General features: G+C 54.6%; 1 protein-coding gene across 8 annotated transcripts in view; it reads right to left on the bottom strand.

Annotated features, from left to right (window-relative positions):
* Positions 1-18,101, bottom strand: part of odad4 (outer dynein arm docking complex subunit 4) — a 40,584-nt gene that overhangs the window by 4,774 nt on the left and 17,709 nt on the right. For 2 of the 8 annotated variants that reach the window (XM_078424346.1, XM_078424347.1), the window contains exons 7-17: positions 17,488-17,698; positions 16,057-16,143; positions 14,907-15,103; positions 14,004-14,104; positions 12,971-13,070; positions 10,780-10,854; positions 9,834-9,881; positions 8,797-8,826; positions 4,588-4,638; positions 3,448-3,528; positions 519-581 (exon numbers count right to left, since the gene is read on the bottom strand). In XM_078424346.1, coding sequence (XP_078280472.1) covers positions 519-581; positions 3,448-3,528; positions 4,588-4,638; positions 8,797-8,826; positions 9,834-9,881; positions 10,780-10,854; positions 12,971-13,070; positions 14,004-14,104; positions 14,907-15,103; positions 16,057-16,143; positions 17,488-17,698 — 1,044 coding nt within the window. The remainder of the gene's footprint in view (positions 1-518; positions 582-3,447; positions 3,529-4,587; positions 4,639-8,796; positions 8,827-9,833; positions 9,882-10,779; positions 10,855-12,970; positions 13,071-14,003; positions 14,105-14,906; positions 15,104-16,056; positions 16,144-17,487; positions 17,699-18,101) is intronic. The other 6 variants (XM_078424350.1, XM_078424351.1, XM_078424353.1 and 3 more) reach the window with 4 other exon arrangements.

Below are 18,101 nucleotides of genomic sequence, written 5' to 3'. Positions count from 1 at the left end.
TCCCCCCCCCCACCCAAGATAAACACAAAATGCTGCAGTAACTCAGCGGGTCAGGCAGCATCTCCGGAGAGAGGGAATGGGTGACTTTTCGGGTCGAGACCCTTCTTCAGTCTGTCTGAAGAAGTCACCCGTTCCTTCTCTCCAGACACAATGTGTGGTTGTGATCTCAGACAACCGGCTCTGCTGTCAAGGGGAGGTTGCTGAAGGTGGACATAAAATGCTGGAGTCACTCAGCGGCACAGGCAGCACCTCGGGAGAGAAGGAATGGGTGACGATTTGGGTCGAGACTTACTGGTACAAGTCACTAACGTACACACTGGTTACTGGTGTGACACACTAACGTACACACTGGTTACTGGTGTGACACAGTAACGTACACACTGGTTACTGGTGTGAGACACTAACCTACACACTGGTTACTGGTGTGACACACTAACGTACACACTGGTTACTGGTGTGAGACACTAATGTACACACTGGTTACTGGTGTGAGAGCACTGGCACTATTATGAACCTACCCGTTTTGTTCCACTCCCCGTCTTCCCGACTAGTACGGGGTGCGTGAGGAGCAGGGTCTTGTCCTGGAGGGTGAAGTGGATATACAGCGCGTTACACAAAGTTTCACTGACTGTCCTGGTCACCCTTTCACCTCCTTGTTCTCAAGAGCCAGACGCTTACTGAGAATCTACAATGTGGCTTTTCACTGTACCTCAACACACCTGACAATAAACCTAACTAGCTAATTAAATAACTAACTAACCAACCAACTAACTAACTCCAACCTGTGCCTTGTGCCACACGAGAGGGTTAATAGTTCAGTACAATCACTTCCCTCACCCCTACCTCCCACCCCCTTCGTAACGGTCTTAAGCCACTGTTGTATAGGTAGACACCAGGGACTGCAAGTGCTGCAATTTGGGGAAAAACCCTGAAGTGCTGGAGGAACTCAATGGATCAGGCACCATCTGTGGTGGGGATGACGTTTCACATTAGGACCCCTTCTTCAGACTTCTCGAAAGAAGGGTCCTGACCCAGAACATCGTCTGTCAATGCCCTCCGCAGATGCTGCCTGACCTGCTGAGTTCCTCCAGCACGTTGTGTTATTGTAGTGGTGGAACTCTTCACATGGGCCAGAGATGCCTGTTCCATTACTGAGATCCTTTATAGGAAGATGCCACCTCGAGCATTGAGTCAGTGGCATTATCTCTACCTGCTTCTCCATAGATCCTGTTTAATGTATTATGGCATCCACAGATTTAGTTCACATTTTCAGCAACTTATGTTTCTGTAAAACGTGTTCATCTTCTGTGAAGGGAAGGCAGGAAGATGGAACTGGAGAACGAGGATGTCCGTCAGAATAAATCTCAGTGCCTCAAAGACGGAGAAACCCAGCGCGGCTGACACTTTGGTGACACGTTCTCTCAGCTACCCCAGCCTCTGGTTAAACGTTATACTTCCAAGATCCAGCGCGGAAACAGGCCCTTCGGCCCACCGAGTCCGCTCTGACCAGCGATCGCCCCGCCCAACAGCACTCTCCCACACTCAGGACAATTTGCAATTTACTGAAGCCAATAGACCAACAAACCTGCACGTCTTTGGAGTGTGGGAGGAAACCGGAGCACCCGGAGAAAACCCACGCAGGTCACAGAGAGAACGTACAAACTCCACACAGACAGCACCAGATGTCAGGATGGAACCCGGGTCTCTGGCGCTGTGAGGCAGCAGCTCTACCCGCTGCGCCACTGTGCTGCCCCCTAGTTACGGATGATAATCTGGGGAGGAAATGTCTACAGGACTCCAACAGGCACTGCAAGGGAGAGGCTGGCAATCCCAGTGCCCATCACAGGAAGAACATACAGGATGACTGAGATGAGTGAAGACAAGCTAATCTTTCAATCGGATGTCGTGCCGAAGTTGGTCACCTCAGTGTAAACCTGCTTCTCCAATCCACACCGGGACACACCTGTGGGAGATCGCATCACCTGATCTTTAATATCACCTGTGATGTTTGCGTTTGGTTGTAGACGAGAGACAATCGGGCAGCCCTTTGTATCAGTGGTTGATTGAGTGAGTGAGCGATTGAGTTTGCTAGAGAGACAGGGAGAGATAGAGAGGCAGGGAGAGACAGGGAGGGAGGGACAGGGAGTGACAGAGGGAGACAGAGATAGACAGAGAGAGACAGGGAGTGACAGAGGGAGACAGAGAGAGACAGGGAGTGACAGAGGGAGACAGAGAGAGACAGAGGGAGACAGGGAGTGACAGAGGGAGACAGAGAGATGCTTGTGAGCTACAGAGACACGGCTGGGCTGGGACCTCTACCCTGGAGCACAGTCAGGGGTTTGAGGGGTGACCTTATAGAGGGCTGCAAAACCATGAGCATGGGTCAGGTGGAGACTTCCTGGGTTAGGCTGAATTGTTCAGATATCGCAACACAAACATACAGTTACCAATTAAGAATAAAGCATAACCACACCAAAACAATAAGGATACAACATTACGGTCTAAACATGTGGGTGAAAATAAACCAGAGCAAAAAAGAGACTACAGACTTTGGTTATTGAGTAGAACTAACACTCGTGGAAAAAAGCTGTTTTTATGTCCGGCTGTGGCTGCTTTGACAGTCCGGAGTCGCCTTCCAGAGGGAAGTGCTTCGAAGAGTTTGTGGCCAGGGTGAGAGGGGTCAGAGGTGATCTTGCTCGCTCGCTTCCTGGCCCTTGCAGTGTACAGTTCGTCAATGGGGGGAAGGTTGCAGCCAACAACCTTCTCAGCTGTGCGAACGATCCGTTGCAGCCTCCGGATGTCCTGCTTGGTGGCTGAGCCAAACCAGACCATGATGGAGAAGGTGAGGACGGACTCAATGATAGCAGTATAGAATTGGACCATCATTGCCTGTGGCAGATTGTGTTTCCTCAGTTGCCGCAGGAAGTACATCCTCTGTTGGGCCTTTTTGACTGTGGAGTCGATGGTGGCCCCCCATTTAAGGTCCCTGGAGATGATGGTTCCAAGGAACTTAAATGACTCCACAGATGTGACTGTGGTGTTGTTGATGGTGAGTGGGGGGAGGCGAGGGGGATCTCTTCGAAAGGCACAATGGAGCAGGGTCAGGTACCACTTGCGGGAAAAACAGCTTTTTTCCACAAGTAGTACCTCTTCTCAACAACCAAAAGTCTGTTGTCTCTTTTTGCTCTGGTTTATTTCACTCACTTGTTTAAACTGTAATGATATATTCTTAACGTTTTAATGCTTTATGCTTTATTCTTAATTGTTTACAGTATGTTCGTGTTGTTACTTGTGAGCGGAGCACCAAGGCACATTCCTTGTATGTGTACATACTTGGCCAATAAACTCATACATTCATTCATTCACGTGCAAGCCGTGTGAAACAGCGGCAAGGGGGCGAGGGGACAAGTGAACGGCAGGCGACACGTTGGCGAGGAGAGAACCTACCGGAGGAAGATCCAGAGGGATGTCCACTTGAAGCAGATGGAAGCAGACACACAGAATCAGACGAGGTGGAGGCTAGCGAACCTATGTAGAAGACCAGACACAATCGTGCTGAGCTGCACAACCAACAGCCCACCTGCATATGAAACCACGGGCCACCTCACCCCAGGCCCCGGCCCTCTGATTCATCATCCGTGGGACCGGGCTGTTCAGATCCCGCCACTCCCGGGCGGCCGCCATTGGTGGAGTGGGAGCACGTGGCCGCTGGCTGGGTGAGGTCACGTGGGGCGCGGGGCGGTGACGTCACCTTGTCCCCTATTTGGGAGTGAGGAAGTTGGCAACCCTAAGTGAGTCAATCCCAGGCGCAGGGTCTAGCTATCCCGGGCGCAGGGTCTAGCTTTCCCATGCCGGCAGCCCACGTTAGGGGAGATCGGGCAGCCTGTCCCAAGCATGCCCCACAAGCTCGCGGACTGTCCCGGTACCCGAGGTAGTTTATGGAGACCATCAGAACTGTGATGGTCCGCTGGGCAATCAGAGTGGGATAGACCACATCTTATTTTACGGTTGTCAAGGGCTGTGGGGAGAAGGCAGGGGAATGGGATTAGGAGGCAGAGATCAGCCATGATTGAATGGCAGAGTGGGCTCGATGGGCCGAACGGCCTAATTCTATTACAATAACCTGTGAATTTGTGAAACTTGCCGAATAGTGCAGGGTCTGGATAGAGTGGATGTTTCCACTAGTGGGAGAGTCTAGGACTAGAGGGCACAGCCTCCTTTCGTAGTAAGGAGATGAGGAGAAATCTCTTTGATTAGAGGGCGGTGAATCTGTGGAATAAATTACCACAGGCCAAGTCAGTGGGTATTTTTAAGGCTGAGATCGATAGATTCTTGATTAGTGCGGGTGTCAAGGGTTTATGGAGAGAAGGCAGGAGAATGGGGTTAGGAGGGAGAGATAGATCAGCCATGATTGAATGGCGGAGTAGACTTGTTGGGCTGATTCTGCTCCTATCACGTACGAACACCGACCGTGTCCAGGAAGTGGTTGAACCTTCTCAAGGGCAGGGAAGTGCCTGAGGACGGGACAGGGGTAGAATGGGCAAAGACGGTCCATGACTTTCTGCGCTGGCTACACTAGCAACCTACCCTCACATTCAATGTTTTCTTCAGACTTGCTGGTCTCACCGACTGTGGTGCCTATTGTGGTTTAAAGTGAAAGGTTAACAATTTCACCTCAGTTACTGCAACCGTTATTTCATGTAACTAGTCATTCAGGTCGTGGAGCAACCTGCCAGTAGCTTTAGTCCTTGATCATGTGGATCCTCACTTCGGATCCCTCATCGGACCTGACCTCAGGAGCCAGTCTCCGCACAGATGGACTTCAATCCTCACTGTTACAATTCAGGGTTGCCAACTGTCCCGTATTAGCCGGGACATCCCGTATTTTGGGCTCAATTAGTTTGTCCCGTACAGGACCCCCCTTGTCCCGTATTAGTAGGGTTGCCAACTTCCTCACTCCCAAATACGGGACAAAGGGTGACATCACCACCCCGCGCCCCACGTGACCTCACCCAGCCAGCAGCCACGTGCTCCCGCTCCACCAATGGCGGCCGCCCGGGCCGGGAGCACATGGCCGCTGGCTGGGCGAGGTCACGTGGGGCGCGGGGCGGTGACGTCACCCTTTGTCCCGTATTTGGGAGTGAGGAAGTTGGCAACCCCACACGTACCTCTGATCTTTACAAAGCCTTTTCCCATTTTCAACATTTCATTCCAATAATTTGTACCCCACGTTGGTGTCTTGCATCCATTTAATGCATCAATGTGATTTATCACATTCAGTTTAGCTTAGCTTACTTCACTTTAGAGATGCAGCGCGGAAACAGGCCCTTCGGCCCACCGAGTCTGTGCCGACCAGCGATCCCCACACACCAACACTATCCTACACACACTGGGGACAATTTACATTTATACCAAGTCAATTAAGCTACAAGTCCGCAGGGCTTGGAGTGTGGGAGGAAACAGGAACACCCGTTTTGACACAAATCCACTCCAGATCCAACACTCTCCTGCTCTCGTCCACTAGTTCTTTCCGATCGATTCATTGATCAGGTGGCCTTTAGTTGAGAGATTGAGAGATGCAGCATGGGAACAGGCACCTGCAACCCACAGACCCCATCTCCCATCCCCCCCTCCAGCCCACCCAGGCCTACAGGAAGAGAGGGGAGCTTCAAGGATTGCCCCATGGGCCAGGGATTGTTGAAGATTAAACCCTGGGGAGTGAGGATGCAGCAGATGCTGGGGGAGGGAGGGAGGGAGGGAGGGAGGGAGGGAGGGAGGGAGGGAGGGAGGGAGGGAGGGAGGGAGGGAGGGAGGGAGGGAGGGAGGGAGGGAGGGAGGGAGGGAGGGAGGGAGGGAGGGAGGGAGGGAGGGAGGGAGGGAGGGAGGGAGGGAGGGAGGGAGGGAGGGAGGGAGGGAGGGAGGGAGGGAGGGAGGGAGGGAGGGAGGGAGGGAGGGAGGGAGGGAGGGAGGGAGGGAGGGAGGGAGGGAGGGTCGGAGGGAGGGTCGGTCGGTCGGTCGAGCAGTGGAGGCAGTAGGTGGGAGCCTACGCTTTGGGTTGAGACCTTACACCAGGACTCGCCAGCTCGTGGACACTGCTACGGGTAATTCACTTGTCAGAACGTTGGAGATGAGGGGGAAAGGGCTCTGCGAATGAGTCACGACTTCAGTCTTTAGAGACACAGCGTGGAAACAGGCCCTTCAGCCCACCGAGTCCGCGCCGACCAGCGACCATCCCGTACACTAATGCTATCCTACACACTGGAGACGATTTACAATTAAACCGAAGCCAATTAGCCTACAAACCCCCACTTGTTTGGAGTGTGGGAGGAAGCTGGAGCACCTGGAGAAAACCCACGCAGGTCACGGGGAGAAGGTGCAAAATCAATACCTTCTCAAGGATCAGGATCAAACCCGGGTCTCTGGCGCTGTGAGGCAGCAGTTCTACCCGCTGCGCCACCACACTGCCACATAAACCCATAACATTCACACCTCCGGGAACAAGTGTGACACGTTTGAAAAGGTGTGAACAGAGTTCACATTAAAAACAACTCCACGACAGAATGAAGACACACGGTTTCAATATCACATATTACACTAAACGTTGTAACTTTTATCCTTTATCTGTCTGCTGATTTTGTTCATGTAAAGCCTTTCTTTGAGTGTACAGCATGCAAACGATCACTTTTCATTGAACCTTGGTACACATGACGATAAGAAACTAAACTACGTTTAGTATAAACAAGGAAGTGCAGATGCTGGAATCTTGAGTTAAAAACACAAATGCTGGAGGTCCTGACCCCATCTCCCTTTTCCAGCTTTCCCCCCCCAACTCCATTAGTCTGAAGAAGGGTCCCAGCCCGAAACATCGCCTGTCCGTTCCCTCCACAGATGCTGCCTGACCCGCTGAGTTCCTCCAGCACTTTGTTTTAAAAAAAAATCTCAAGTCAGTCCTTGTGCAGAGATCAGACCAAGGGATAGATGAGAGACTATGGTTGCCAACTGTCCCGTATTAGCCTGGACATCCGGGCTAAATTAGTTTGTCCCGTACGGGACCGCCCTTGTCCCATGTTTAGTAGGGTTGCCAACTTCCTCACTCCCAAATACGGGACAAAGGGTGACGTTGGTGGAGCGGGAGCACGTGGCCGCTTGCTGGGTGAGGTCACGTGGGGCGGTGAAGTCACCCTTTGTCCCCTATTTGGGAGTGAGGAAGTTGGCAACCCTTAGATGAGACCGTGGTACGATATAACTGCGATTAATGTCATAAAAAGGAACTACAGATACTGGTTTATACCAAATATAACACAGTTGTAACTCAGCGGGTCAGGCAGCATCTGTGGTGACTTTTCGGGTCGGGACTGATTGTAGTGTGGGGGGAGGCTGGATTTGGACTAGTTTTTCTCTTGCTTCCAGTCCCGCCACCCCCTCATCTGCCAGCAGCCTGAAGAAGAGTCCTGACCCGAGACGTCACCACAGATGCTGCCTGACCCGCTGAGTAACTCCAGCACTTTGCATCTATCTACAATATAACAGCAGCGTGACTATAACTAGACTCCACTGCACTAACTAGCACCTACCGGGAGCTGAAATGTGAGCACTCTCGGATGAATAAAGCCCACACACAGAGTCTATCGAACTCGAGCCTAGCGTATGAAAGTCAGAGATTACACACCATACCTCACTGGACCAATCCCATTACAAACATTTATCCATGCAGCCTCGTAAATCAGGCTCCAAAGCTACGACATGAGGGAGCACCCCAGCGCCCGTGTCACCAAGCACGTTTTACCTTTAGCTTTAGAGATACAGCGTGGAAACAGGCCCTTCGGCCCACCGGGTCCGTGCCGCCCAGCGATCCCCGCACATTAACACTATCCTACACCCACTAGGGACAATTTTTACATTTACCCAGCCAATTAACCTACATACCTGTACGTCTTTGGACTGTGGGAGGAAACCGAAGATCTTGGAGAAAACCCACGCAGGTCACGGGGAGAACGTACAAACTCCGTACAGGCAGCGCCTGTAGTCGGGATCGAACCCGGGTCTCTGGCGCTGCATTCGCTGTAAGGCGGCAACTCTACCGCTGCGCCACCGTGCCGTTTTGTTTCGTCTCTGCTCCATGCGTGGCCCCAGACGATGATTCCAGGGGTGGGTCACAATGGGGAAGCGGGAAAGACCTTCAGGGATGGGAATGAGGAGGAATTTCTCCTATTTCTCCAAGGTCCAACTGGTCAATGATAGTGGGGATGGGGATGGGGATGGGAGGTCAATAATGGAGGGGAATCTGTGCAATTCTGCCACAGAAGGCTGTGGAGGCCAAATCAATGGAAAATTGTTAAGGCAGAGATAGACAGATTCTTGATTAGTACGGGTGTCAGGAGTTATGGGGAGAAGGCAGGAGAATGGGGTTAGGAGGGAGAGATGGATCAGCCACGATTGAATGCGGAGTAGACTTGATGGGCCGAATGGCCTAATTCTGCTCCTATCACGTGAACCTATGAAGTTGTAAACTAGGAAGGATGGCAAATGAGTGGTGGGAGTCGGGGAGTAGATTGCAGGGAGGAACTGCAGATGCTGGTCTAAACCGAAGGTAGACACAAAGTGCTGGAGTAACTCGGTGGGACGGGCCCCTCCCCTGACATCAGTCTGTGGAAGGGTCTCGACCCGATACGTCACCCATTCCTTCCCTCCAGAGATGCTGCCCGACCCGCTGAGTTACTCCAGCATTCTGAGTGGGGGAGTAGGGGGAGAGACTAATGTCGACACACCGCGCTGAGACCGCACATTGAGACCTACCCTCAGAACACGACGAGCCACCCTCAGAGCCTATGCAGGGAGACAGCAGGTTAATCAACATGACTCAGCGTGCAGCAGCAGTGCCCACAGTGTCGCGGTGCTGGGGGCGAGGGGAAGGGAGGCCGTGAGGGCACGTCCCAGCCCTCGCACGCGTGTGAGCGTGGCCGCGGTTTGTCCGCAGTCGTGGGGAACCACGGGGCGGGCTCCCAATGAGCCGGCCGCCGGCCCTGCATCCCTAACCCTGCACCTGCCGCTCCTGTGTCACCAACACTGGGCAACTGATGGGGGCAGGAGCAGAGCGCGTGGACCAAGGGCCAAGGGGGCAATGGTGGAGGGGAGGGGGAGGGGGGCAATGATGGTGGGGAGGGGAAGGGGGAGGGGGGCAATGATGGTGGGGAGGGGGACAGTGATGGTGGGAAGGGGGAGGGGGGCAATGATGGTGGGGAGGGGGACAGTGATGGTGGGGAGTGGGGCAGTGATGGTGGGGAGGTGGGAGGAGTACAGATGCCACCCTCCATGGACATACGGGTGGCAAGCCTGTAACCCAATGGTCACTGAGGTTGCGTGTGGCCGGATGAGCTGATGGTGGGTGATATCACCACACCGTCCATACCCTCCCGCCCACCCACCCACTGCCCGCCCGCCCGCCCGCCCGCTGCCTTGGGTCTACACTGGTCCATGGCTGGAGGTCATCTCCAGAACCAAGACTGAAGCTGCTGAGCCCCCAGTTCCAGGTTGGACGGGGCTGTTGGGCGGTGGGTGTGGGCGGTGGGTGTGGGCGGTGGGTGTGGGGGTTGGAGTGGGGGGGTTGGAGTGGGGGCGGTGGGTGTGGGCGGTGGGTGTGGGGGTTGGAGTGGGGGGGTTGGAGTGGGGGGGTGGAGTGGGGGATGCGATGGGGGATGGCGTGGGTGGTAGGGGTGGGGGATGGCGTGGGGGGTGGCCTGGGTGGTAGGGGTGGGGCAGGGAGGGTGTGAGGGGACAGGGGTCAGCAGGGAGGGGGGGGGTGTGGATGCGGGAAGCCCCTCCTCACCACCTACCCGGAGACTCGCCGGCCTCTTCCACCTTCTCCGGAGGCGGCTCAGCTTCTGCGGCAGGAAAACACCGGTTACACCGGCCCCACGGCGCCCTGCCCACCCCCTCGAGACACGCGGCGTTGGGACCAGCAGCACCCTGGGGAGTCAGGCAGCACCCAAGGGTGTCAGGCATCTACTGAGTGACCCAGCGTTGTCGGAAACTGACTGCACCCTGGGGAACTAGACAGCATCCAAAGAGGCCGTCAGCACCCCAGGGAGCAAGGCAGTACCCGGGGAAACAGGTGGGGCACCCTGGGGAGCCAGGCAAAAGCTGAGGGACACAGCGCTGTCGGGAACACACAGCACCCAGGGGAAGCAGGCAGCACCCAGAGCGCAAGCAAGTCAGCGCCCAAGAAACGCAGCTAGCACCCAAGGGAGCGAAACAGCACCCATGGGAGCAAGGCATCAGCTGAGGGACAAAGCGCTGTTGGAAACTGACAGCACCCTGGGGAAACCGCCAGACAGCACCCAAGGGGGCCAGACAGCACCCTGGGGAAACCGCCAGACAGCACCCAAGGGGGCCAGACAGCACCCTGGGGAAACTGTGAGACAGCACCCAAGGGGGGCTGGCATCAGCTGAGGGACCCAGTGTTGATGGGAACAGACAGCACCCAGGATAATCAAACAGCACCCGAGTAGTTGTTCAGATGGCACCCAAGGGAGGCACACCGAGTCCGTGCTGACCGTCCATGTTCTCCCACTTTCTCATCCACTCCCTGCACACTCGGGCCGATTAACCTGCAAGCCCGGCACGCCTGTGGGATGTGGGAGGAGAGCGGAGTGAGAGGTCCACGCGGACAGGTGGCAGCCGAGGTGGGGATGGAAGCCGGGAGCTTGGCGCTGTGAGGCAGCAGCCCTACCTGCTGTGGGAGGGAGCGGGGCGAGGGCTGTCGTTGCTATAGTAACCCACCTCTAAAGCCAACACCTCTCTTTATGTCAGGATCGGGTTTCTCCGTCTTCACTCGCTCAATGTACACCGGAGAAACTATGTGGTAAAATGGAGAGGTTAAACAAATATCGACGCAGTCCTTGTGCATTATGTGTGCAGTCACTGCCCGGGACGTGTGCAGTCACTGCCCGGGACGTGTACAGTCACTGCCCGGGACGTGTGCAGTCACTGCCCGGGACGTGTGCAGTCACTGCCCGGGACGTGTGCAGTCACTGCCCGGGACGTGTACAGTCACTGCCCGGGACGTGTACAACGCTGCCCATCATCCCAATCAACACTCTCTTAAACCTCTGATGATGATTGACCCCTCCCCCACCCAAGTCACACCAGCTTCTCGTTTTCAGCTAACGGCCTGCTCCCTTTATCATCGTTACTTTTTTGCTCATCTTTCATTCATTGTTCTTCATCTCTCTACATCATCGCCGAAATCTCTCGTTTCCCTTATCGCCTAACCAGTCTGAAGAAGGGTCTCGACCCGAGACGTCACCCATTCGTTCTCTCCAGAGATGCTGCCTGTCCCGCCGAGTTACTACGGCTTTCTCCTTCTATCCTGAACCTCTACAGGTGGACAGCAGGAAGCATTTTGACCACAACCAGAGAGCAGGCTGAACTCCACCTCATCGGTGACCCTCGGACTATCCTTGATCGGACTTTGCTGGCTTTATCTTGCACTAAATGCTATTCCCTTATCATGTATTAGTACACTGTGAATGGGTCGATTGTATAATCTTTCCGCTGTCTGGTTAGCACGCAACAAAAGCTTATCACTCTACCTCAGTACACATGACAGTAAACTAAACTGGTTGCATCACAGCCGGGGAGGGGGGGGAGGGAGGGAGGGCAGGGGAGAGGTGAGGGCGCTGCACCAATGCAGGAGAGGTTTGGGCCCAATGGGTTCACTTGGTCTTGTATAAATTACAAAAAATCTCATCTTGTATATATATATATATATATATATATATATGTATGTTCCCGAAATACAGCCAAAACAGTACCCGACAGCGCAACGATTGTACGCCCACCTTACTCACCATTGACCTGCGGTGTGCAGTATCAAGTTTCGTTCAAATTGTTGTGCTATTGTGTACCGTTTTGGCTGTATTTCAGACACATACCCCATAAAATAAACTTCGCCATTTTGATCTAATACTTCCATGTCCAATGTTGCCATTAAACGCCTGCTTCGTTGAACGATGACTCCTGAGGTAAACGCTCACATTTACTTCAAGCTAAAGTTTGACCGCTCAAGAATATTACAATTGTGTGTCTTTTTGTTCCAATCCACCGCTGTCACAGCGGGAACCAGACGGGTCCAAGGCTCGTCCGTACGAGATAAATCCCAGATAACAATGACCAGGCAAGCAACAGAAATAAGGAAGAAAATGTAAAGAAATAGGGAAGAGCATAAACCTGTTATACCCTTGTGATAACTTCATAGTTGCCATTTGCATTAATGATCAATCAGCGGCAGGAGAATTGTGACTGTGGAAACTTCAATTCAGTCCCCCAGAGCAGAGGATAGATGGCACACATTATCACAGGCTCTGTAGAACCCTGTGCATCCTGTCAACAGGTGTAGCTTGCTGCGTGATATTGGGAGGCTGAGCTGTGAGTGTGTTGCGTGAGTGTGGCCAGGCCAGGCCTGGGGCCTACCATCCCTCGTGTGTGTGTGTGTGTGTGTGTGTGTGGTGTGCGTGAGTGTATGTGTGTGTGTGTGTGGTGTGCGTGAGTGTGGCCAGGCTTGGCCTGGGGCCTACCATCCCTCATGTCTGTGTGTGTGTTGTGTGCGTGTGGCCATGCCTGGCCTGGGGTCCTACCATCCCTCATTTGTGTGTGTGTATTGTGTGCGTGCGTGTGGCCAGGCTTGGCCTGGGGCCTACCATCCCTCGTGTGTGTGTGTGTGTGTGTGTGTGTTGCGTGCGTGCGTGTGGCCACGCCTGGCCTGGGGTCCTACCATCCCTCATGTCTGTGTGTGTGTTGTGTGCGTGCGTGTGGCCAGGCTTGGCCTGGGGCCTACCATCCCTCATGTCTGTGTGTGTGTTGTGTGCGTGCGTGTGGCCAGGCTTGGCCTGGGGCCGACCATCCCTCGTGTGTGTGTGTGTGTGTGTGTGTTGCGTGCGTGCGTGTGGCCACGCCTGGCCTGGGGTCCTACCATCCCTCATGCCGGCCCTCTGCTTCTCACGCAGCAGTTCCAAATCCGCCTCCTTGGCCATCTTCGCCAACTCCATGTCCCCACGGATGTTGCCCATAGCCTGCGGTGGAACCAGCGCGGTGTTTAGTTTAGAGATACAGCGCAGAAACAGGCCCTTCGGCCCACCGGGTCCGCGCCGACCAGCGATCCCCGCACACTAACACCATCCTACACCCACTAGAGATAATTTTTACATTTACCAAGCCAATTAACCTACAAACCTGCACTTCTTTGGAGTGTGGGAAGATCTCGGAGAAAACCCACGCGGTCACGAGGAGAACGTGCAAACTCCGTACAGACAGCGCCCGTAGTTGGGATTGAACCTGGGTTTCCGGCGCTGCATTCGCTGTAAGGCAGCAACTCTACCGCTGCGCCACAGTGCCCACCGTGTTAACGGGGCTCATGGTGCCACCAGCCTCACCTTGCTCACTCCTCTTCTCCCATCAGGCAAGAGGCACACTCACACTATCCTACACACATCAGGGACAATTTACAATTTAACCGAAGCCAATTAACCTCCAAACCTGGACATATTTGGAGTGTGGGAAGAAACCGGACAAAACCCACGTGGTCACAGGGAGAGGGTCCAATCCTCACGCGGCCCGCACCGGTGGTCAGATCAAAGCTGGGTCTCTGGTTCTGTGAGGCAGCAGCTCTACCTGCTGCACCATTCACAGCACCCAAACCCAACCAATGATTCTCATCAGTTTAGTTTAGTTTAGAGATACAGCGCGGAAACGGGCCCACCGAGTCCGCACGACCAGCGATCCCCGCACACCAGCACGTTCCTACACACACTGGGGACAATTTACAATTATTAATGAAGCTAATTAACCTGCACGTCCTTGGAGTGTGGGAGGAAACCGGACCACCCGGAGAAAACCCACCCCCTCAAGCTTGTAAACTCCAGCGAGTCCAGGCCCAGCACTTTCACCTTGCCCAGCGTGCCGCGAAGGAACAATGACACAACAGAAGATGGTAGAGGAACACTTACATTAGTGATGGCTTCCTGTGCTGCCGCGTCATTCAGCAGAGTGGCTTTGCCCAAGGCCTTCTCAAAGAATGTCACAGCAGTCTGAAGATTGCTGAGTTTAACTGGAACAGTAAATGTCAGAGGCTTAGGCACGAGAGTGTAAATGTTCCCCAATGCAGTATAATCAAGGATAAGTTGCACCCCTGTCTCCCCCCTCTCCCATCAACCTAGAGTACACTAGCACTATCCTACACACACTAGAGACAATTTACAATGTTACCCAAGCCAATTAATCTGCAAACCTGTACGTCTTTGGAGTGTGGGAGGAAACCGGAGCACCCGGAGGAACCCCACGTGGTCACAGGGAGAACGTGCAAACTCCACACACACAGCACCCAAGGTCAGAATCAAACCTGGGTCTGTGGTGCCGTGAGGCAGCAGCTCTACCATCTACACCACTGTGCCTTTCTAATATTCATCCTTCTACACCAGCTGTCAACGGGTATTCAAACCAAATAAACAGATTACATTTCAACACCCATTCAGACTGTAACATGTCAAATCAAAGGTAAGTTTGAGATCTGTAAACGCATTAATTTTAGTTTAGAGATACAGCGTGGAAACAGGTGCATCGGCCCACCGAGTCTGCACCGCCCAGCGATCCCCACACACTAGCACTACCCAACACACACTAGGGACAATTTTACATTTACCAAGCCAATTAACCTACAAACCTGCACGCCTTTGGAGCGTGGGAGGAAACCGAAGATCTCGGAGAAAACCCACGCAGGTCACGGGGAGAACGTACAAACTCCGCACAGACAGCGCCCATAGTCGGGATCGAGTCCGGGTCTGGAACGCGTATATGGAACGGGTTGGAACTTGGGGAGAACTTTGGAGCATGTCCGTGTAATGCCGACTTACATTCAGCCTGTGCCACCAGCACATTGGCATTCATCTTCCACTCTTCATCTCCCGCTTTCTCCGCTGATGCCAGGGACTTCAGCCCGTATTCCTGAGCACCTTCGCTGTTGCCAAGCTCCAGGTAACTGCGTCCAATCTCATGGAAGAGCCATGTGCGCTCCAAGTTGTTTTTGGCCAGAGGCTCCTTCTCTATCCAACTGTGCAAAACCAAGACAATCGAATGTAAGTTGGAACCGCCACCCGGTAAAGGGAGATGCTTAAAAAGCCACCGTTAAAATAATGTGAAAAATAAACAGAAAATGCTGAAAGCACTTGACAGGCCAGGCAGCATCTGTGGAAAGAGAAACTGGAGTCAATGTTTCAGGCCGAAGGCACTTCAGCAGGTCTGGAAACGAGATAAGACCAGTTCCAAATTAGAGGTCTATGACCTGCATCATTCCTCTTTCCACAGATGCTGCCTGACCTGTTGCGTGTTTCCAAAAATTTTGTCAGATTTCCAGCATCTGCAGTATTTTGGTTTACCTGTGAAAATGGGAATTTGATGGAATGGGTGACCAGACCCGCGAGATGCCCAATGGGGCCTGGGACCTGATGGGATTTCTTCAGCATTCACAAATCTATGCAAAACATTCAGCCCAGCATTCATGGGCTTCTGACATACATGACCAGAGATACATCTCCCAGGACCAGATACATCTCTCTTGGCCTCAGCCCTATATGGCTGGTCATAAGGTCATAATGGATAGGAGTAGAATTAGCCCATTCGGCCCATCTAGTCTACTCCACCATTCAATCGTGACTGATCTATCTCTCCCTCCTAACCCCATTCTCCTGCCTTCTCCCCTGACACCGTACTAATCAAGAATCTATCTATCTCTGCCTTAAAAATACCCAACGACTTGGCCTCCACAGCCTTCTGTGGCAATGAATTCTACAGATTCACCACCCTCTGACTGAAGAAATTCCTCATCTCCTTCCTAAAGGAATGTCCTTTAATTCTGAGGCTGTGCCCTCTGGTCCTGGACTCTCCCACTGGTACAAGCAACCTCTCCACATGCACTCTGTCCATTTGTCAACAGTGGACAGTGTGCAGTCAAGGGGGGTAAGGAAACGTTTCTGTGGGGTTCCAGCAGCCGCTTCTTATACTTACACCTCTGCGGCCTTTTCAAAGTCGCCAGTCCTTGCGTAGACTCTGCCCAAGTTGTCCAGGGCCCGTGATTTTCCTAGTTTGTTGTCACTGTTTGCAGTTCAAAAGAGATTGTGAGAAGTGGTTGTCGATACCAGTCTACAGTTAGCTCTCTCCGCGCGCTGTTTGCATGGGTGAAAGGTCATAGGAACATACACAATAAGTGCAGGAGGAGGCCATTCGGCCCTTTGAGCCTGTACGCACCGCCATTCACTGTGATCATGGCTGATCATCCACAATCAGTACCCCGTGCCTGCCTTCTCCCCATATCCCTTGATTCCGCTAGCCCCTAGAGCTCTACCTCAGGTTTGCCGGCGGGCGAGACCGCAAGGGGCACTGGGTGGGGGGAGAGGGTCCATGTACTCAGCTGCCCTGCCTGCTGTACACACAGTGTCCCTGGGCGGGCAGCAACAATAACAATCTTGCATTGATGTAACACAGCTTGGCAATAGAAGGTTCCCACTCACCTCCCTGACCATCAGTCATCCAACACTGACCATCAGCTGCCTTTGGGAGAGTGTCGGGGAGAGGGTGGGTGGAGAGGCCGGGGCCCTGAGGCCTGCAGCTCACCCTGCAGGGCCACGACGCTGGGATTCATGAGAAGCTGGGATGGAGAAGGCCTTGGTACAGTGACGTTCTTGTGTCGCATGTTTAGCAAGTAAACAACGAGTCGCTACGTAACAGGGCGCCGACAAAGTTCCAAAGGTATTCACTATCCCCCTCTCCCTCCTCCTCTCCCCCCCCTCTTCCCCCTCTTCCCCCTCTCTCCCCCCTCTCTCCCCCTCTCCCCACTCTCTCCCCCTCTCTCCCCCCCTCTCTCCCGTCCTCTCCCCCGTCCTCTCCCCCCATCTCTTCCCCCTCTCCCCCCTCCTCTCCCCCTCCCTGCCCCCCCCTCCCCCCCTCTTCCCCCTCTCTTCCCCCTCTCTTCCCCCTCCTCTCCCCCCCCTCTCACCCCCTCTCTCCCCCCACGCTGGCTCTCTTTATGTTCCCAGTGGAACCCCTCCCCCCCTCCTCTTCCCCCTCTCCCCCCCCCCCCCCTCCTCTCCCCCCTCCCCTGCCCCCCCCTCCCCCCCTCTTCCCCCTCTCTTCCCCCTCGCCCCCCTCTCTCCCCCCTCCTCGCCACCCTCATCTTCCCCCTCTCTTCCCCCTCCTCTTCCCCCCTCCTCGCCCCCCTCTCACCCCCTCTCTCCCCCCACGCTGGCTCTCTTTATGTTCCCAGTGGAACCCCACGCCGGGACCCCTTAGTTCTCAGTAGCCCCTCCACAGCGGGTCCCCCATTGTTCTCCTCGCTCTCCCCCCCCACCAAGCCAGTCCCCCCTTTGTTCTCCACAGCCCCCCTCCCCCCCTCCCACGCCGGGCCCCCCCTTGCCAAAGCCCGGCCCCTGGGTCACTCACTACTTCCTGGAGATGTTCAGGTCCTTATCGTAGTTCTTCAGGGCCCCATCCACGTCTCCCAGCTCCACCTGGGCGTTGCCGATGGTGCTGTACAGGTGGGCGAGGAACTCCACTTTGTTGGGGGACCTCTCTCTCTCCGACCACCCTCTCACCGTGCTCACCAGCTCTGTCGCCATCTTCTTGCACTCCTGCGCCAGGCCGTCAGCAAACACTGGGCGCGGGCGGGAACAAGGGGTGAGTCCAGGCTCACGGCACCCGCTCCCTCTCCACCCCGTCCTTGCCTGCTGTAGCCCTCCATCATCAGAGACCCTCACCACCCTGGCCACGCTCCCATCGTGCACCACCCTGGCCACGCTCCCATCGTGCACCACCCTGGCCACGCTCCCCATCGTGCACCACCCTGGCCACGCTCCCATCGTGCACCACCCTGGCCACGCTCCCCATCGTGCACCACCCTGGCCACGCTCCCATCGTGCACCACCCTGGCCACGCTCCCATCGTGCACCACCCTGGCCACGCTCCCATCGTGCACCACCCTGGCCACGCTCCCATCGTGCACCACCCTGGCCACGCTCCCATCGGGCACCACCCTGGCCACGCTCCAATCTCACTCC

The sequence above is a fragment of the Rhinoraja longicauda genome, chromosome 29 (assembly GCF_053455715.1).
Source record: "Rhinoraja longicauda isolate Sanriku21f chromosome 29, sRhiLon1.1, whole genome shotgun sequence".
NCBI classification, from domain to species: domain Eukaryota; kingdom Metazoa; phylum Chordata; class Chondrichthyes; order Rajiformes; family Arhynchobatidae; genus Rhinoraja; species Rhinoraja longicauda.
The sequence above is the reverse complement of the archived record's forward strand: the minus strand, read 5'-3'. Positions and strand labels throughout refer to the sequence as shown.